This window comes from Hyperoodon ampullatus (genome assembly GCF_949752795.1).
Source record: "Hyperoodon ampullatus genome assembly, chromosome: 4".
Classification (NCBI taxonomy): domain Eukaryota; kingdom Metazoa; phylum Chordata; class Mammalia; order Artiodactyla; family Ziphiidae; genus Hyperoodon; species Hyperoodon ampullatus.
Genome location: NC_136917.1, coordinates 26,735,488 through 26,755,501, shown reverse-complemented (window position 1 = coordinate 26,755,501; position 20,014 = coordinate 26,735,488). Strand labels below are relative to the sequence as shown.

Below are 20,014 nucleotides of genomic sequence, written 5' to 3'. Positions count from 1 at the left end.
GAGCAACTGTAAGGCTGTGGCTTCCCAGGCTCCAAACCCCGGGGGATTCCCCTGTACCCGTTGCTCCAGACCACTCCCCATCCGTGGACCCTGTTCACCCCAGCCCTGGTTCTTCCAAGTCTTCCTCCCCGGGGATGTGGAGGCTGGAGACATACTCTGACTATATAGACCCGACCGGTGTAGGTCGCCGAGACCCAGGACTCAAGACCTCAGTCCAAGACTTTAGACCCATAATTTCAGACTTAATACTAGAGTTCCAAGATGCCAGAAAGCGGACTCTCATCTCAAAACCTCCAATGCCACCCTCAGGATCGACCCCAGACTCAGACCTGGAACTCAGACCCAGCCTGAAGACACAACTCGAGCCTAAAGCTGAGTTAAGACCCCAGTCTTCTAGTAGACCCCAGACTCAGGACTTCAGACCCGTGACCTCAGGCGCTGGCTCCAGACCTCGCTCTGCTCCGCCGGCACACTCACTTCCCAAACCGAGATGGCCTCAACCCGCGAGGCCCCCAGGACCCCGCTCCCTGGCTCGTCCGGTCCTGCCAGTCGCCGCCGCTCGCCAATTCCCGGACTGGGCGCTGGCAGATCTGTCCGCACAGCGCTCCTGGACCACTGGGCATGCGCACGCCCGCGGGGCTTGCTGGGAAATGTAGTTCTCTCAGCCAGCCTGGCCGCGCGGGGGCGCTAGATGTTGGGACCGTGAGTTCGAATCCCGAACCTTCATTTACGCACAGCGAAAGCTCGGACTGGCTTCTGAGCCTGTTTCCTGAACCGCAAAGTGCGGTTTAAAGCCACTGCTTGACTGCTACGGCTTTGTTCATTATTCCAAGGCATGGCAGATGGGAAGAAATGGGACTGGAAAATACTAAAGGAGCGTGAGAGGCGGACTCTTTCGACTCCAGGGACACCGGAAGCGACGCGGAGACCATATTATAGACAGACTTCCGGTGTGGCACTCAGTAGGGCGGCCGAATGGCTCGCCTGGCTTAACTTTACCTCCCTAAACTTCAGGCTTCCTCAATTGTAAGGATAATAATAGTACCTACCTCCTAATTAAACGAAATCGAGCTAGTTACAGATTTAACAATAGGTTTAGAAAATAATGAGCCTAATAATAGTGTTAACTTTTATTAGTTCTAGGTTTTCAGTAATTGCTCATTGACTAGAATCAAGGATGTATAAGTTGTGATACTTAAAGTAAGTGATAAGTAACTGAAGGGCAAGAAGTCGGATATCCTTTGGAAGTCGCCTCGTGCAGCACCTGGGGATAGCTACAAAAGTTTAAAGAAATCACAATTAACGTATGCTTACGGCCGGAATACTACATTTCCCATAAATCTCTAGGAGCCTACAACTCCCAAGCACCCCTCGGCCGCAGACGTCCTCCGGAAACGTGCACGTGCAGGCGGCCGGGACACGTCATGGCGGCCAGGTGCCTCTTCGGTGCTACGTGGAGCTCGGCCGGCTGGCGGGTTCGGGAGCTCCCGGATCCCGCCGCTTCTGTAAGACTCCATGTACGAGATTATGCCAAGAGACCGGGTGAGCTGGGTTAGGAGGGACCAAGTTGGGAATGGTAGGGACATTGGGGAGTTGGTAGTGCGCAAGCGCTGGTTTGGGAGGCACGTCCTAGAGTCAGCGCGCAAGCGTAGAGGCTAAGCTGTATGCGCAGGCGCAGTTTGAGGTACCTAGGGCGCGATTGGACTCAGCGCGCAGGCCCAAGTGTTTTTTGTTTGTTTGTTTGTTTGTTTTATGTGGGGGCGGGGGTAGGAGTAGGTCATGGACTTGGGTCCCTATGACGTTTCTGCCTCCAAATCAGTCACCTTTGGCAGGTTATCACCAGAAATTGGGACCCGTCTAAGTATTAAAACCAAAACAAGGTTATTTAAATTTTCTCCGGTTACAGCCTTGCCCGATCTCCTTTGTTGAAAGGAGGGATTTGGCAGACGTGAGGTTTTAAAGGCAGAGCAGCCAGCGGAGGCTCTTTTTTCGTGAGATAAACAGAAGGAATGAAAATGGGAAAAAGGAATGACTTGGTTACTCTGAATATCAGTGTCATTTAATGCAGTATCCGTGTCCCAGTTAAAATCATTTTGAATGCAGCAGACAGGGTCCAACCGGGGCGGAAAGGGACGGCTGGCCTCCCGAGGGTGGAGCTGGGCTGAAATGATTCTCCCCCACCGTAGTCATTAAGGGGGGCAAGGGCGCTGTGGTCGGTGAGGCCCTGAAGGACCCAGAGGTGTGTACAGACCCCATCCGGCTCACCACGCACGCCATGGGTGTCAACATCTACAAGGAGGGCCAGGATGTGGTCCTGAAGCCGGATTCCGAGTACCCTGAGTGGTGAGTGGGCCAAGACTGGGTACGGAGGGCCTGGCTAACCAAATCTGAGGATCTGGGAGGGCTTCCCTGGGGAGGTGGTGTGTGAGTCGACCTGAGTGGGTGGACAGAGCTTTAGAGGTGGGCGGGAACAGCCAGTGCAAAGTCCCCAGGCAGAACTGCACCTGGTTTATTAGTGGACCCCGGGAGGCAAGGTGGAGAGTAGGGGGAGACAGGGCAGGAACTTGATGGAGCCCAGCTTTCAGGGGGCTGCAGGGGGAATTTTGCTCTTGGCCCTGAGAGCACTGGCAGGATGCAGAAGCCGTTGCCACCTGCCAATCCTTCAAGCTGGGGAAGGTTTAGAAAGGTTGAGTGAGTGGGTGGGGAGGCCTTACAGGTGGGCAGGCGGCACGGACAAAGGCCAGGAGGCAGAAGGTTTGGCGTGCGCCCACCTCAGATCCCAGCACCCTTGGGATGGGGGCGCTCCCTTGTTCCACAACCCGGCACCCCCTTGTTCCATGTCCTCAGGGTGGGGAGGGACTGCCCTGAGGTCAGGGTGTGTGGGGTGGGGGAGTCGCGGGGACGGGGGCTGCTCTGCAACCCCGACTCCGCCCACTCCCCGTCAGGCTGTTCCAGATGAACGTGGGTCCCCCCAAGAATCTGGAGGAACTGGACCCCGAGACCCGGGAGTACTGGCGGCTGCTGCGGAAACACAACATCTGGCGCCACAACCGGCTGAGCAAGAACCAGAAGTTCTAGGGGGGGAGGGACCAGAGCACCCTGACCCTCCAGTGACCTGGAGATGCTCCCCGAGCCCACCCCCTAGACTTTTTTTCTTTCTTTTTTTTTTTTGCGGTACGCGGGCCTCACTGTTGTGGCCTCTCCCGTTGCGGAGCACAGGCTCCGGACGCGCAGGCTCAGCGGCCATGGCTCACGGGCCCAGCCGCTCTGCGGCATGTAGGATCTTCCCGGACCGGGGCACGAACCTGTGTCCCCTGCATCAGCAGGCGGACTCTCAACCACTGCGCCACCAGGGAAGCCCCCCTGGACTTTTTATTTTCTGGAAAAACAGACTTCTCCGAGAACAGAGGAGACTACCCCCCTCACTGGGGTTACTGGGTGGCCCCTACATTGAGGCTGAGTCAGGGCCCTGGGGGCCAATAAAGACTTCTTGGGGCAATTGTTGGCAGGCTCCAGATGCCTCTGGGTGTTGTCGCATGTCAGGGGCAGGCAGTGGGGAGGTGGGCACTTCAGACCCAGTGGTCCCATGGCCCAGCCTCCACCCTCAGTGATTGCTGGGCGTCTGCAGGTCCATCTTCCCCTCCCGGCCTCACTGAGCTGCTCACCCTCATTCCTGGAATTCCTAGCGTTGCCCAAGAGGCCCCAACCTCCATCCTTGAGGGGGAGGGTTTCCTAGCCAAGCCGCTCTGGGGTGCACGGGACTCACACCTGAATCAAGTCATCCCGAGCAGACGAGAGTCTTTGTGAGCTTCAGGAACTGAAATGTCCAGGGGTACGGTCTGACTTCAGGCACGGCTGGATCCAGGTGCTTCAGTATTTAGCTATGTGGCTCTCCGTCTCTGGGTCCTTTTAACTCCAGTGGGTAGTTCCCTCGGGCAGGGGTGGCTCCAGGGCTTCTAGCTGACACCCCCTATCCAGTTCAGCAAGCCCAGCCAGAAGGAAGGGACTTCTCATTCCTTTCTGCCAGGGTCACGGGTTATCTTCATTGGGCAGTCACTTGAGCCAAGGGACCTGGGCCTACTCATTCTCCTGTCCATCCACCCCCACTGGTGCCTACCAGATTGAAGGAAGCTGGAGGACACACACACAGTGCCAGGACCACACTGCTTGGGGGGCTGGACCAGGGCCCTCTCGCCCTCCAGGCTCCTCGAGAGCTGGACGGGTCGGGCAGGGCAGGGTCCCCGAGGCTAATTCTGTCTGGTCCCAGGAAAATGAGGGCCCTCATCCTCTTAGGAGGACTCTGCCAGGCGGATTACCCCACACCTGCCCTCACTGGTGGCCTGTTCTGAGCAGGCGGATCGCCCCGACCCTCCCATGATTCCCCATGGCTCTCGGTAAAAACAGAAGTTGTAATGGCCATGGGCCTCCTCACTGTTCATCCAACGTGCCAGGCATGGTGCTGCCCCTGGGCCCTCTGCCTGCACCTCTCTTCCCCCGGATGTTCTCAAGGCTCCCTCTTTCACCTCCAGGCCTTTGCTCTGATGTTGCCTTCTCTTTGACGCCTCCCCTGACTACCCTATTAAGTTGCAACCCTGCCACACATTCCTGATCGCCCTTCCTGGTTTTATTTTTCTCCCAAGCACTCATCACCAGCAGGTGTTTCATGTTTTACTTATTTTTAAAATCATGGTTCCTGTCTCTCTCCCGCTGGAGTGGCAGCTCCACTAGGGCAGAGATTTCTCTGCTTTGTTCAGTCGTGTCCTCATCGTAAGTTGGATGGGTGGACAGATGATTGGATGGGTGGTTGGCCTGGCTGCTGCAGTGTAGACAGCACACAGGCCATCGGGTTCATGCGTGAGGTGCCACCTGAGGTTGGAGGTGAGCAGGCCAGCTGAGAGCCCCAGTGGGCAGGCGATCTGGGTGTGAGGACCTAGAAGTGAAATTGCTGGAATGTCCTGGTACCTGTGGAAACTTCCTGGACAGAGCCTGGAACGAGTGGGGTGCTGCCCCCGACCCTGCCTCACGGCACTCTCCTGTCCTGACCCTGGCTGCCCCATCCCATAAAGAGGTGCCCTGTCATGTGGGCACTGGGCCAGCCCCAGGCAGCAGTGACATCCCATTCCTTGCCAGCTCCCCCCTCCCCCCAACCTGGAGTGCAGCTCAGCCCCGGGAAGGCCAGTCATGATGCCTTCGTGAGCAGGACCACACACCCCCATCCGAGCAGTTGGGACCCCAGGACGGTCCTTGGAGGCTCCCAGGGGGCGGTGTTTTCCACCGAGTCTGGCCTCGGCTGTGGCGCATCTCAGATGGGGTCGGCAGGGACGTGGTCAAGGACAGACTGGGCTGCAGGTGACAAATGTCTGTTCAAACTGACTTAAGCAGAAGAGGGAATCCACTGGCTCAAAGTGCAAAGTGTGGGCGGGGACAGGGTCCTGGGGAGGCCCCCCTCGCGGCTCGGGTTCCTCTGTGCTGAGCGGCCTTACTCTTCTGAGCAGGTCCGTTTGCCCAGCGGCTCGTACTCTCTCAGTTCCAAGTCCCGGGGGAAACAATTTCTTTTCCCAAACGGTTTCAACAAGAAGTCATGGGCCTGACAGCACCCGTGTCCCCTGCATTCATTGGCAGGCAAATTCTTAACTACTGCGCCACCAGGGAAGCCCTGTGTGGTTTTTTTTTTTTTTTTTTTTTTTTTTTTGTGGTACGTGGGCCTCTCACTGTTGTGGCCTCTCCCGTTGCGGAGCACAGGCTCCGGATGCGCAGGCTCAGCGGCCATAGCTCACGGGCCCAGCTGCTCCGTGGCATGTGGGATCTTCCCGGACCAGGGCACGAACCCGTGTCCCCTGCATCGGCAGGCGGACTCCCAACCACTGCGCCACCAGGGAAGCCCATGTGTGGTCAATTTTTGACAAGACCTGATCTTACAGGTGTCGCCCACCCCGCCCCCGCCAAGGCTCAGAACCCGTGTTCTAGATGGTGTGGATGGAGATGTTACCTGTTGCTCTGTGCAGTCATGGCCCCCAGCCCCATGTGGCCAGGACAGCTGAGGAGCGCAACGTGTAATTTGTTGTCACCAGTTTGAACTTTCCAGCCACGTGGCTGGCGGGGGGCCCCAGTGGACTGTTCCAGAAATCCGAGCTGGCCCCTCTGCTCCAGCCGGTCTTGCTGCCTCTTCTCTGACTGGGAAACTCCCAACTTGTCACCAGGGACCGTTGCCTCTGGTCACCTCCAGCTCCCTCGCTCTGCAAACCCGATGCATCCTGAGCTTGGCCAGTTCTAGTGCTTCTGTAGCGGCTGTTCATTCCCCTTGAGGGGACAATGGGGGACAAAGCCCAAGAGGCTGGAATGAGCTGGGGATGAAAGAAGAGATGGTGGAAGCTGAGGCCATGTGGCCAGGGGCGGCCTCGACAAGACAGGAAAACTTGTCTTGAGGCTAATGTACCCCAAAGTCACCCTGGGACCTGTGGACGTGTCACCTCACGGGACAGAGACTTTGCAGGAGGGATTAAGTTAAGGCCCCTGAGATGAGGAGGACCCTGGATTCCCCGAGGGACCCAGTGTCATCACAGGGTCCTTGTAAGAGGGAGGCGGGAGGGTCAGAGGCAGAGAGAGACGGGAGATGCTGCGCTGCCGGCTGTGAGGATGCAGGAGGGGCCGCGAGCCAGGGATGCGGCGCCTCTAGAAGTTGAAGGCGGGAACCGATGCTGCCCTGGAGCCTCCGGAAGGACCCGCCCTGCCCACACCTGTGGGACCCACACAGTAAGGGTGAGGAGGGTGTCCAGGCAGCTGGGGAGGGACCCTGCTCCCCCTGGGCAAGGCAGACCCTCTGCTGCCCGCAAAAAAACAATCTGGGGTGCCTGGGCAGGTGAGGGGCCAGGGTTCTCCCAGCTCCCGCGCCCTGGCTTTGGGTCGGGAGAAAAGCCAGCAATGACCACCCGACCAGGGGTGGTGGGGCAGCTGAAAAGGGGGCCAGTGTGGCCGATGTCCTAGCACCGCCCTCCCCAGCCACCTGTCAGCACTGGCCCAGGCCTGCAGGGTCAGCTCAGCTGCACCCTCTCCCCTGCCCTTGCGCTGGGCTGCGAGGAGCCCCTGCTGAACTCCCGGCGTGGACCCCACTGACAGGTCCTCGTCTCTCCCAGGAAGGACGTGGGTGCACCTGGCATCAGCCCCGCCCCCACCCGCAGAGTGGGCAGGGGCCTCCGAGGGAGCTGCGGGGACTGCGCAGAAGGCACCCAAGTGTGCCAGCTTTCTGGAAACCTCCACACCCAGCTCACGCCAACACTGCTGGGGCCCGAGTGTCAGGAGGCCCCACTTGGGGCCATGGGAAGCCCGCCCTGTCTGGGAGAGGCCAGGGGTCTGCCATCCCCTCCCATCCCCCAACCCAGGGCAGGATGATGAACTTCAGGACAGGCAGGCTCCCAGCGCTGCGACACAGAACCTGGGATTCTGATAAACCAAGGCCCCAGACCACGTTCGCCCGACACGCTTTATTCGACTCCGCCCACAGGAGCCTCCCTCGGGCCCGCGGCCTGTGGAGGGGCGTTCCTGGGGCCTGTGATGGCCTGGACCCCGGCAGTGTCACTGCTGCCACCGCAGTGCAGCGACCGTGGTCCTCAGGGCTTTGTGCTTTGACTGGACTAGGAAGGATGCAGTCAGCCCAACCTCCTGGGCCAGAGTCCTTGGAGGGAGTGGGCAGCGAGTCCCACCCCCGAGGGGCTCCCACCGCCACTGTTGCCCCGCCGGGCAGGCCACGGCACCCCAGGGTGTCTGGCCCGATGAGGCAGCGACCCAGGCCCCCCCCCACCGACAGTCACGGCCACGCGTGTGGCAGGGCTGGGACAGGGCTGGCGGGCCCTGGGGCCGCACCGGCCCGGGGTTTGTGTCTCCAGGCTGATGGAGGGGCTGGGGGCCACCCCAAGGGCATTCCTGGGGCTGAGGGAAGGGGGCTGGCCCAGGGTCCACTCAGGGTAGCAGAAGCTCCCCTGGCCCGGGGCACTCGCTGCAGGGAGGGACAGCACGACTCTGACCGCCTCCAAACCCCATGCTCCACGGAGGCCACTGCCCAGGCCCGGCCAGGAAATGTGCCTGGGATAGGGATGCAGAGGCCCCCAGTGGTGCGAGGCCCCACACCTGCCAGATCAGTGCCACTGTCCCTGTTCTATGAGGCGAGACCGAGGCCTGGAGGTCAGCCGATGGCGGCGCTGGCCTGGAGCCTGGGCCGAGTCCGGCCGTGAGCAGTTAGTTCTCTGTCCGCGGCGCTGACCATCAGGCTGGGCCGGGCTGCAGACAGCGAGGTCTTCAGGCGCTGAGGCCTGAGTTCCTGTCCGTGTGCAACAGACAGCAGGTTAAGCAGCTACGTGGACATCGGCCTCACCTCTACCATGAGTTTTACTGAAGGAAAATGTCCGGGTTGTGCCATTTGCTCTTGGGAGCACTGTGCCCGCCAGGTGGGCCCCAGGGAGCCATGCTGCATCCCCTTCTGGAAGGGCTGACGGGCGGTCCGGGATACCGTCCCTCACGTGTGCAGGTCGGGAGGGGAGACTGTTCCACAAATGTTTCTCCAGCCCCGCGGGGAGCCTCGCAGGCGGCCCAGTGGCAGCTGTCCTGTGCGAGAGGTCCAGGGCAGCAGCCACGGAGACCAGGCTGGCCTGAGTTCAGTGCGGAGCCATATGACCCCGAGGAGGGGCAGAAATGGGGGGATCCATCGGGCGAGAGGCCATGCTTCAGCCATGTCCCCGTGGCCCAGGGGAGGGGACACGCCTGGGCAGGGTGAGAGCCGAGTCTGCAGGTGGCCCCGTGCAGGAGGGCAGGCGGGTGGGGCCCGTGCAGGGACAGAGAGGGCGCCATCCGCGCCTGGCAGGCCGTCCTCCTTGAAGACAGGTGCTCTCGGGAGGCGCCCGGCCCAGCACTGCTGCCACTGGCACAAGGCAGGTCCCAGGGACCCGGACCACCCCTCACCCGTGGTCGCTGCTCACGCGAGCTGGGGCCTGGGACCCGGCCAGTGCCCGCTCTACACGTGCTCCATCTCCTGGTCCTGGTCGGGCCCCTCCTCCTGGTCCCCGTCATCCTCATCCCCGTCGGTGCCCGCCCTGTCCAGCGGCGCCTCGCCATCCTGGGCCAGCTCCTCCACGTGTGCCAGCATGTCGGCCATCAGCGCCTCCTCCAGCCGCTTGCGGACCTGCTGCACCAGTTCCTCCTGCCTCCTGGGGACACAGGAAGACCTGCTGGCCAGGGCATGTCCATCTCTGGGGAGATGGGGGTGCTGCGAGCGCCCTGTCCAGACAGACACCCCCATCCCCAGCAGAGCCCGCAGGCCCTCCCCAAATCAGCGCCGCTGAGAGGGTGGCTGCCGGCCCGGGCCAGGGACCCCTGTCCCCTCCCTGCCGCCTCTACGGTGCCCCCCTCAGCACGTGGACCTGACTCTGTGCCTGTCGCTCCCCTCCACCGGCCACGAGTCCCTCCTCCCGGCAGGACCACAGCCACGGCCACTGCTGCACCTGACACCTGCGGTTCCTACCTCACTTTCTATTTCTGCAAGTTGTGCTTTAAAGATCTGCCTGGACTTTTCAGACAGTCGTGTTCTTTTCCTGCCCTTTTCCTAGGGATGAGCCCTGTGCATACACGTATGTGAACGTGCACACGTGTATGTGTGCGTGTACGTGTACATGCATGTGCAGTGCATGCATTTGTATGTACACGTGTGTACCTGTGTGTGCATACGTGTGTACACGTGTGTGGTCTCACTGCCGTGTCCTTGCCTCTCTCGGGGCACAGAGCTGCCCTCTCGCACCCACCTGGCTTTTACCTGCAGTCCCGAGACTGCCCCCCACAGCGCTCCAGGTGCAGTTGCTCTGCCTTCTAGCCCCTCCTGTGGGTTCCTAAGCACCCCCTCCGCCTTCTCCCAACCTCAGCTGTGAACTGATGTTTCAAAGCTGAACACGACGCATGTTCTACTCTCTCAGCACCTCTAGATGTTTCCTGACCAGGAGCCACTTCCAACCACCTTCCAGGAGGCCCTCCCTGACAGCTCTACCCGCACCTGGACACCACCCACGGGGTCCTGGCCAAGCACAGGCCCAGCATTCAGGGCCCGGGATGCAGCCCGCTTCCCCTCAGCCCACCCTACCCGGTCCTGCGTGTGCCAGTGCCCCCTGACCCAGGGCCTCACAGCCCACGTGCATCCCTGCTCAGGGGAGCCATCGCAGGGCCAAGAGTCCCGTCCTCTCCCGCCCCCACAGGCTGCCCCACCCCCCAGGCGCCCGCCTGTCTGAACCGAGCCCTCCCCCGGCCACTTCCACATCACACCTGGACACTGGCGGGGGGGGCTACCTGATGTCCTCGTCGGTCACCATGAAGGCCTTGCAGAGCGGCTGGGCTGTGTTGAGCCACACCCCGGGGTTCTTTTCCACGGCGGCTGAGAGCTGCCCGGTGATGGGCATGGTGCTGGTGTGCAGGGCGCTGGCGATGGCCGAGAGCAGCGTCTCATCTGTGCAGCCGGGACCCACGCCTGCCGGGCAAGGGAGGGTGGTCGCTGCGGGCACCAGCCTTGCCCCCTCAGCCCCGATTTCATCCTGAACCTCCCTTTATAGCCAGCCCTGCCCGGTCCTGCGTGTGCCAGGGCCTCACAGCCCACGGGCAGCCCCGCTCAGGGGAGCCGTCGCAGGACCAGGAGCCCTGCCCCCCAGGAGTCTCCCTGTCTGAATCGAGCCCTCCCCGGCCATTTCCATGTCACACCTGGACACTGGAAGGGGGCAGTCACTCCCACGACATACAGGCAGACAACTACCCTCTCAGGGACAGCAGGGATGCTTTTATGGCACGGCAGGGAAATCAGACCCCCGAGTGTTTTCAGGACCCCGTGACCAGACACGGCCCCAGCGTCAGGTGCAGCCGGGCTGGCCCCAGGCTGGGGGAGCACGGGCCTCATCCCTCCTCCATCTCCCCGCTGCCCCCCACAGGGGGTCACCTTGCAAGCCCTTGGGGAGGTCCATGGTCTTCACGAGCTCCTCCGCGATGTCAAAGGCATTCAGGCCGCTCAGCTTCTTCTCCCAGAAGAGCTGCCGCCACACAGATAGACGTCAGGCCAACGGGATGGCCAGGCCACCTGCTCCCAGAGCAGGCGACCCTAGGCGGCCAGGATGGGTGTCTCAGTGTGACCTCTGACCCCCACACTTGCTGGGGCTGCTCGCACCCCAGGGTCCTCGCAGGGCAGAGAAACCCAAGCCCCGTTTCCGGCAGGATGAAGACCCAGGACGTCAGCTGTGCCATCGGACAGTCTGTGGCTCCCCTTCACCCTGGAGTTGGGGGTTGGGAGGTCCAACCTCTACCCCGGGCCGAGGGCAACAGCCCCAGCCAACCCCTGCCACAGCCCGAGCAAGCGCTGTCCCTGGGCACTGCCTGGTGCAGACAGGGGACCCAGGAGCCCCCGGACGGGCAACAAGCTCACACCCTCGACCGCACCTCCAGACTCTGGGGAGGGGGGCGACAGACAGCCCCACAGGTTTCTGACCTGTTACCTAGAGGGCTCCAACCCAAACGGCATAGCACCCAGGGTGGCTGCCCATGGCGGGGCCCATGCCCTGCAGGGTCCCTGAGTGTCTCCCCCTCTGACGGCCACGGCCCCCTGCTCTGGCCTAGCACCTCCACACCCCGCTATCTACCAGGCGTTTGTAAAGATGCGTGAAAACACGGCTAAGGCTCAGTTTTTGGAAAACAGATCACAAAACTGCATCTGTGGGATCTTATCAATCTGTTCAAGACAGCGGCTGGCCCGAGGAGGCCCCGCATACGCGTGTTGGGCACTGGTGCCCACAGGACCGTGCCCCGGGGTGACGGCTCCTGACCGCGGCGCTGGGGCCCCGGGCCCGCGGACTCAGCTCTGAAGAGTAGACCAAGCGCCGGAGCTCACCTGCCGGGGCTGCTCCACGGCCTTCTGGGGGTCACTCTTCACCTTGTTGCTGGGGTGGTTGGTGATCTTGGTCACTGGCTGCTTGAAGATGGACGCCGTCTGCCTGACCGGGAGGGCCGTGTTCAGGTCGGGCTTGCCCTGCAGGGTCGGGCAGGGTCCTCAGCGGGCTTTCCCCGTCAGCGAGAAAGCCGTGCCCCGCAAGGGGCTTCGGGGAACAGGCCCCGGTCACCAGCACACCCCGTGGCACCCACGGATCCAGAGGCAATGCCAAGCCCAGGCCCAGCCGCTTCGCTGCCCTCAGTGTGGCCGCAGCGGGGGCACTGGACACACACCTGCCCTCTCTCACAGCCACCCACCCCCGCCCCTCACCTCCTGCGCCTCGTTCTCCGCAGAGCATGGGCCTGGGGGCACCCTGGCCACCTCTGTTTTGCAGCTGGGGCAGGGAACAAAGTCCCCTGAACACGCGTCCATCAGAGACCCACAGACACACTGGTCACCAGGCACCCAAGTGTGGACCAGAGCTGAGCCGCCTCCCAGGCCCCATGCCCAAGCCTCTCCTGGGGACAGATGATGGGCGGTTTCCTGTCTTCTTTCCCACAGCTGCTGAGCTTCCCCCAGTGAGTAGCTAGGTCTCTAACTCCAGGACGCTGGGTGAGCCCTACCCAGCAGTGGTCGGCGTGGGCTCACCTTGACCTGGCTCGGGGAGTCATAGCGCACCCGCTGCCGGCTCTTGTTCATCTTGCCCATCAGCATCTTGCCCGTGCGGAAGTCGAAGGTACTCAGGTCCATGGAGCCGCCCAGGTAGCGCGCCAGCTGGGGCTTGCTCCGGAACTTCTTCCCGCTCGGGCTGCGGACACAGCGCGGTCAGTGGAGGGGGGGGGGGGCCGGGGGGGCCCAGGCCAGGCCGGTCCACCCTCTCCCCAGCGCAGCAGATGCCGAGGCCGAGAGCAGGGATGGACGCCCCAACCTTCGGGAGGATGGGGTCCAGCCCTGGGAGCCTGGCTGGAGTTTCTGGAACATTCCAGAAGCAGAATCTGGCCATGTTCTCGAGAAAAGACCCAAGGACAGCAGGTCCATTACAGCATTATGGACCTGTCCTGGGGCGGGGGGGGGCTGGACTGTAAAACCTCAGTTTTGGGGCCAGGACACCAAAGAGCTGTCCAGGCGGGACCTGCTGGGAAAGCCTGAAACCTGGCTGTGAAGCTCTGCCATCCTGCTCACCCCATGGACCAGCGCAGGGGACTCGCCTTTCTAGAAAAAGCTAACGCCAACCTCTAGCTGCAGTGCAGACTCAGAGTTCATGCTACAGGTGACCAGAACGGGACCCAGTGAGCATTAATAATGACACGTTCCTGAGCACGGGGACTCCTGCAGCCACTTTGGGAAACAGTCTGGTAGTTCCTCTAATGGTTAAACAGCAATTCTACCCCTAAGTATCCAAGAGAAATCAAGACACATGTCGACATAATAACTTACACCTAATTGCTCACAGCAGCATGACTCACTGGGCAGAGTGAAAACAGCCCAGATGTCCCTCCACACATGGGAGCATCACTCAGCCATGAAAAGGAGAGAAGCCCTGACACTTGCTACCACGTGGATGGACCTTGAGAACATCATGCTCAGTGAGAGAAGCCAGACACAGAAGCACACACAGTGTGTGATTCCATTGATGGGAAACATCCAGAACAGGCAAATCCACAGACACAGAGAGTGGGTTCCCGGCTGTCAGGGACTGGGGCTTCTCTTTGGGGTTATAGAATGTTCTGGAATTAGTGGTGATGGTTGCACAGCCCTGAATGTACTAGAAACCAGTGAGTGGCACACATGAAGCCTCCAGCAGGCCTGGCACCCGTCTAGGACGTCCCTGTCATTCTCCATCTGAGGCTAACGAGAGCCTGCACTTTGCTGATCTCCCCTGAAAGCCTCTAGGCTGAGCCTGAATTCAAGCCAGCACACGCCCGCCCCCTCCAGGTGTCCCTGGGCACTGAGGACAAGTGGCAAAAGTGGGAAGAGTGGAACCCGTTCCAGCCCCACCAGGGCCTCACCTGGGTCAGGGCCAGCCCCAGCACCTTGGGTTCTGAGACTCCCGTGGACTCTTCTGGAAGATCCATTTTTCCATTATGCTCTGTGCTGGCTGACGTGAACAGAGTCCACGTGCCTGGAGCAGCGGAAAGGACCCTGAGTCCCGACTCTGGCTCCAACTATGGCCACAAAGAGGGCCAGGACCCTGACAAGCACTCGCCAGCACTTCTTGGCCTCCAGTCACCCCACCTGCTGCTGTTCTGCTTTAAAAAATGCATGAGGACAGGGAAACAGAAACGCAGAACTGTAGATTAGGGGCTGGGGAGCAGGGCTAAGGGCAGAGATAGTTAAAGGTCTAGGGCTTTTCTGAGGGGAGGAAAAGGCTCTAACTTTGACCGTGGTGGTGGCTGCAGCTACCTGTGAATTGTACGCTTTAACACGGGTGAACAGTATTGCATGTGACTCCTACCTCGATAAAGCTGTCACAAAAGTGAACGCAAGACAGAGAGTGGATGGGGGCTACGAGGAGCTGGGGAGCTAATGACACAGGGCTCATTTTGGGGTGATGAGAACGTTCCGGAATTAGAGAGTGGTGATAGGTGCATGAAAACTGCTGAATTGGACACTTTTAAAGACTGAATCGTATGGAATGTGAACTATATCTCAATTTTAAAAACAGGTTTTGCAGATCTGTATTGGGACAGAAAAATGTCTGAGCTGATTTATCCAATGAAAGAAAAAAACTTCTGTAGTAAAACCACAGGTGTAGAACAAAAATGAGCACTGCGGTCTTTCTCCGGAAACAGGCCTACCCGGTGGGTAGACAGGTAGCCAGAAGCCGGACAGAGAGCAGCCCTGGGCTGAGTCGGTGGGACCCTGAAGCATTGGGGCCATCATGGGGATGGAGCCAACACCACGCGCAGAGCCCAGGGCCTGGGCCGGATGCAGGGCTGTACAGGGGTGATGAGTGGGTGTTGACCCCAGGCCTATAAGGAAGCTTGTAAGCTGAGATGCCCAGTGAGGCCCAAACAGCAAGATGAAGCTGGTTCTGGCTAAGCTGAGCCCGCTGCCCAAGGAAGGGGGGTCAACCTGCCGAGCACCTCCTGCTTTCCTGAGTATTTGCACCTTTAAAATGACCTCTGGGGTCTTCCCTGGTGGCGCAGTGATTAAGAACCCACCTACCAATGCAGCTCGAGCCCTGGGCCGGGAAGACCCCACATGCCGCGGAGCAACTAAGCCCATGTGCCACAACTACACAGAGCCTGTGCTGTAGAGCCCACGAGCCACAACTACTGGGCCCGCGTGCCATAACTACTGAAGCCCACGCACCTAGAGCCCATGCTCCACAAGAAGAAAAGCCAACGCAATGAGAAGCCCACACACAGCAACAAAGAGTAGCCCCACTCGACGCAACTAAAGAAAGCCCGCGTGCAGCAACAAAGACCCAATGCAGCGAAAAATAAATAAAATAAATAAATTTATTTATTTATTAAAAAAAAAAAAAAAAGAGCTCTGGGACTTCCCTGGTGGTCCAGTGGTTTAAGCCTCCACACTCCCAAGGCAGGAGGCGTGAGTTCTATCCCTTGTCAGGGAACTAGGATCCTGCATGCTGCAATGGTGCAGCCAAAAAAAAAAAAAAAAAAGCTCTGGAAAGTCCCCTCTATTCCACACACCCCAAAGAATGACGCTAACTTCCAAGTCCTCAACTTCTTGCCTGGATTGTAAATGTCAGGCAGGGAGATGATTTTTCCAAAGAAAATGTTCGGCTGTAACCAGATGCTCCACCCCCATCTCCCAGTCCTCAGGGCCAGGTCGCCAAGCTGGAGGGGCGTGTGGGTGAGTCCTACAGAACGGTCTGTGAGGTCGCTCCACCTCTCCTGCAAAGAACACACTGGCTCTCTTCCACTCTCTGGACTAGCAAACCAAGGTTCCACATCCCTAGGGGCAGGGCTAAGATCCAAGGACAGGTCTGTCCGACTCAACAGCACCGGAGATCTGCCTTCCCTCTGCATTAAGGAACCAGGAAGGGACTTCCCTGGTGGTCCAGCGGTTAAGACTCCGTGCTCCCAATGCAGGGGGTCCAGGTTCAATCCCTGGTCAGGGAACTAGATACTTATCCCACAACTAAAAGATCCCACATGCCACAACTACAGATCCCGCAAGCGGCAACGAAGATTCCATGTGCCGCAACTGAGACCTGGCGCAGCCAAATAAATAAATATTAAAAAAAAAAACAACAGGGAAATCCATCTGTGCTCCCTGCCTAGTCACCTGGCTCGGCATCAGGTGGTGAGAAGGCCAAGGGCCCACATTCCAGAAAACATATCACATCCCCCCCAGATCTCCGACCTGCTGGGACAGGGTAGGTCACCCACACCAGAGACCTGGGAGTGACACTGGACCACGCACCCCGCATCCTGTCTCAGGCCCTCACCTCTCATTGGAGCCGTGGGAAACCTGAAATTCCACCTGTCCAGCCCCAGTTTGGAGCCCTTCCCTACCACCAGACCCCTATGCTCGGGGGTGGGGCAATGGAGCGGGGTCCCACTTGACGGAAGCCCGGAGAGGTTCCCAGGCAGGTGGGGACAAGAGGTGAGGCAATGACGGGCTGCGGCCCTCTAGCCACGCTGGCCCTGGTTCAGCTCCTGAGCCTCCTCACAGGCTGCTGGTGCTGCCTGGACCCTCCTCCTGGCTCCACTGCCAGGGCTCACCTCTGTGCTGCCTCCCCAGACAACCCCTCACTGACCCGCCCCCAGCTCGACCAGGCACTCCCATCATCTGCCCCTCACAGATCCCCACATCTCTCTGCATATGTCATCACCTGTTAACTATGAGAGCAAAGGGGTGATGGCTGGGGTACCAGCTGTCACCCAGGAGGGGAGGGCCCAGGTCTCACTCCCAGCTGAATGGCCAGGACAGACACCCAGCATGTGCTGCAGAGGCGTCTGTTAAATTAACAAAGGACTAGAGGAACAGAGACCTGCCTCAGTCTTCAGACCTAAAAGGAAGAAGTGAGAACACAAGTGGGCTCAGAATTAAATGAGGGGAGGTGGTGAGAGGCCTCTTCACGCACCCAGAAGGAAGCTTTTCTAAATAGCCAACGAGGGAGTGACGTCACAGACAGCCGCAGTGAGGGGGAATACACACGTTTCCCTAAAAGATGATGATCGTAACCCCACTATTTCATGCTTGACATTACGGGAGGGGCAGCCAATTACAGTACACACTGGAGGGCCACCAGCACTCTCTGAACACTAGAACCTGAGCTTGTCCTGGATGAGCTGCCATCCTTACCCTGCTCATTTCCTTCACTCCTCCCAAAACGGGGACAGCAAAGGCCCAGGACCTGCTGCACCCCCACCCCAACACCTGGCAGGCATTCAACACGTGGCAGGTGTCCCGCCTGCCTTTCTTTTGTCAGGGTCCTAAAGCAAAGGGGAGGAAGCCATCAAGCCTGGCTCAGAAACAAAAGCATCTTCCACCAATCAGGAGGAGAAAAAAAAAAAAAAAGGGAAGGAAAAGGCAAACAGCAGGTGGTTGACGGTCTGGGGCTGGGCTTCCAGCCGCCTACTGACTCTGTTTCACTGGGGGTGGGGGGGTCCCTGCCACCTCTCTCAGGCCAAGGGCAGCCCTCCCCCCAGTCTGGGTGAGGGAAGCTCACAAAGGCCGCGTCCCCGGTCTGGCGACTGGAGAGGCCACTACCCACGGTGCCCAAGGATGGGGGAAGGGCGGCTCTTAAAAGACACGCAGCTCCAGGACCAGGCCATCCTGTTAAGGGCCCAGGAACCTGCATCCCTAGGCAGCCCGCCCTGGTCCCCGAGAGCAAACCCTGCTCCCTGAAACCCGGGATCCCCACCCGACCGAGGCTGCGCGCGGCCCCAAGAGCGCCCCACGAGGACCAAAGGGACAGCCCAGCCCCCACCCCCGCCTCCCAGCGGCGTCTGGCCCGCGCCGGGGTGCCCCTTGCCCAGCCGGCCGCTTCGCCGCGGCCGCGGAACAAAGGCCGCCGCCAGCCCGGGGCCGGTCCCAGGGCCATGCGGCTGAGGGGGGAGCGCAAGCACGCTGAGCGACAGCTTCGCCGGGCACGCACGCGCACTGGGACCGGGCCCGCCGGGCACGCACGCGCACTGGGCCAAGCGCCCGCCGCGCGCCGGCACGCACGCACGCATGCACGCACAACGCACGCGCGGGGCCCAGTCCGCGGCCCGGGTCGGGGCGCCCAGGCCGCCGCAGAGGCCGCTGGGAGGCGCCCGCTGGGGCCCTGCCCGGCCGGCACGTTCATTCACCTATAGTAAAAGACATCCCTGTGGCCGGCCGACAGCCCCGACCTTCTGGGCACTTCTTCCCTCTCCCAGCCCTGCGGGAGCGCCGGGCACTCCCACCTCTTCCGCTCCATCGCGCCCGGCTCCTCGGCCCGCCGCCGCCGCTGCCGCCCGGACCCCCGCTCGCCGCCGCCGCCTCAGCTGCCTCCGCCGCTGCCGCCGCCACTTGCCGCGGCTGTTCCGGCCCGTGGGCCTCCGCCCTCCGCCCCCAGCCGGGCGCGCGCCGGCTTTGCCGCCCTTTCGGCCCCCTCCCCGCGCTCGCCAGCCCCCGCTCGGGGGGCCCGCTCCGCCCACCCGCCCGCGCGCGGGGCCCCGTGCTGCGCAGGCGCCGCACAGGTCCCGCCCCGCCCGTGGCCTCCGGCCCCGCCCCTCGGCGGCGGCGCCAATCAGCGCGCGGCCTGAAGGTGGGGCCTGCGGCGGCGCGCGGCTCGTCCGCTCCGCGCCTGCGCCCTGGCCCGCCCGCAAGTGGCTCGTGGTCCCTGCTTGCCGCTGCGCTGTCAGCCTTGGTCTCTCTCCCGCGTCTCCTCCGAGGCTCCGTCTGTGTCCCGGGATGCCCGTCCAGTGCCGGACCGCCATCCCGGCCGCCTCCCTGGTCTCGTCACTGGCATCCGCGTTTAGGGTCATTGTCGGTGACCACCCACCTCCACACCCCAAGGCCCACCCGACGCTTTAATGACATATCAGAATCCGGCCTCCTCTTCCTGCCTCCTTAGTCCAGCCGCTTTCTGTCTCCTGGGGCTCCAGGCCCTTACTTGGGAATCTCCCGCTCCCCCTTGTTTCCCCTCCCCCTCCCCCAGGCCCTCTCCTGCCTGCCCTGCTCCCCCAGGGCAGAGCCTGGCCGGCCCAGGGCAGGTACTTAAGAAAAGACTGCTGAGTGAGTGGCCGGAGCTGTGGGCAGTGCCAGGAGCGGTTCGGGCCTCCCGACGGGCCTGTCCTGGCGTCGGGTCCCTGGGGGAGGGGGAGGCTGCGGGTGGGAAGGCCCTGGGCTCCCCCGAGGGCAACAGGCCTGGGCCGCGCACCTGGAGCTCCCTGCAGGTGTCTTCGCAGCCTTGGGGCCCCCCAGGTCCCTGCTCTAGTTGGAGGCGGGGCTTGGGCGGGACACCGAAGACCATGGCCCGCAGGTGTCACTTGTTTATTTATATTAAGTCCCCGGGTAAGTGCAACTTCTCAATTCCTTAACGTCCCTTTCCCTCCTGGGTTCCCCAAGGGGTAGCTGGGCTGCTCTCCCACAGACAAAGGGCATAGTGGCCGGGAGGCACCCTGATCGGCGAACGGTCACCTCGTTACAAAGCTGGTTCGGGGCACTGTATGCCTGTGTGCAGGTCAGGCCCAAACCCAGGGCTCCCGGACCTGGCCTTCCACAGAGGGCAGTGCTGGTCGCTGTTGTGTTTTCTCCCAGCGTGTGCGACTTCGTTTTAATTTAAAAATCAAAGTTGCAAAGATAGACGCGTGCATTGTAATCAGTGAAACCACGTGAAGACGCTTAAAGGAAAAAGTTCTCAGCCTTCCTGTGACAGGAGACCCCAGCACCACCCCAGCCCTGCTTTTACTTCTCTTGGGTGCACACCCAGAGCTGGAATTACTGGATCACGTGGCGATCCTACATTTTAATTTTTTGTTTTGTTTTTGTTCATTTTTTGAGAAGGGCAAAACATTAATATATTTTTTGTAACTTTTATACAGTTTTCAAAGTGTGCTTTCCATTTACAGTTATTACTAAATATTGGCACTATTGCTCATGTCCTACAGTACGTCCCTGAGCCAG

The 20,014-nt window shown here is 60.7% G+C and overlaps 2 protein-coding genes across 2 annotated transcripts; one reads left to right on the top strand and one right to left on the bottom strand.

Annotated features, from left to right (window-relative positions):
- The first annotated feature begins 1,420 nt into the window (after positions 1 to 1,420).
- On the top strand, positions 1,421 to 3,501 carry MRPL54 (mitochondrial ribosomal protein L54). The gene is made up of 3 exons (XM_079702315.1): positions 1,421 to 1,542; positions 2,187 to 2,343; positions 2,946 to 3,501. Exons 1-3 carry the CDS (start codon positions 1,425 to 1,427, stop codon positions 3,076 to 3,078), a joined length of 408 nt encoding a protein of 135 aa, XP_079558441.1. The 5' UTR covers positions 1,421 to 1,424; the 3' UTR covers positions 3,079 to 3,501.
- A 3,972-nt stretch (positions 3,502 to 7,473) lies between these two features.
- Positions 7,474 to 18,354, bottom strand: MBD3 (methyl-CpG binding domain protein 3). Its single transcript, XM_079703101.1, has 6 exons — positions 18,214 to 18,354; positions 12,590 to 12,749; positions 11,903 to 12,040; positions 10,961 to 11,051; positions 10,324 to 10,501; positions 7,474 to 9,197 (listed from the first exon to the last, which is right to left on the bottom strand). Exons 1-6 carry the CDS (start codon positions 18,321 to 18,323, stop codon positions 9,005 to 9,007), a joined length of 870 nt encoding a protein of 289 aa, XP_079559227.1. The 5' UTR covers positions 18,324 to 18,354; the 3' UTR covers positions 7,474 to 9,004.
- Between the last annotated feature and the right edge of the window lie 1,660 nt (positions 18,355 to 20,014).

Excerpts from the sequence above, each read along its gene's own strand:
- MRPL54 (XM_079702315.1), top strand. The coding sequence starts at position 1,425 with ATGGCGGCCAGGTGCCTCTTCGGTGCTACGTGGAGCTCGGCCGGCTGG. Across the intron at positions 1,543-2,186 it reads AGATTATGCCAAGAGACCGG|TCATTAAGGGGGGCAAGGGC; the intron begins GTGAGCTGGGTT and ends CCCCCACCGTAG. Across the intron at positions 2,344-2,945 it reads GATTCCGAGTACCCTGAGTG|GCTGTTCCAGATGAACGTGG; the intron begins GTGAGTGGGCCA and ends ACTCCCCGTCAG.
- MBD3 (XM_079703101.1), bottom strand. The coding sequence starts at position 18,323 with ATGGAGCGGAAGAGGTGGGAGTGCCCGGCGCTCCCGCAGGGCTGGGAG. Across the intron at positions 12,750-18,213 it reads AGGGATGTCTTTTACTATAG|CCCGAGCGGGAAGAAGTTCC; the intron begins GTGAATGAACGT and ends CTGTGTCCGCAG. Across the intron at positions 12,041-12,589 it reads ACTCCCCGAGCCAGGTCAAG|GGCAAGCCCGACCTGAACAC; the intron begins GTGAGCCCACGC and ends CCGACCCTGCAG.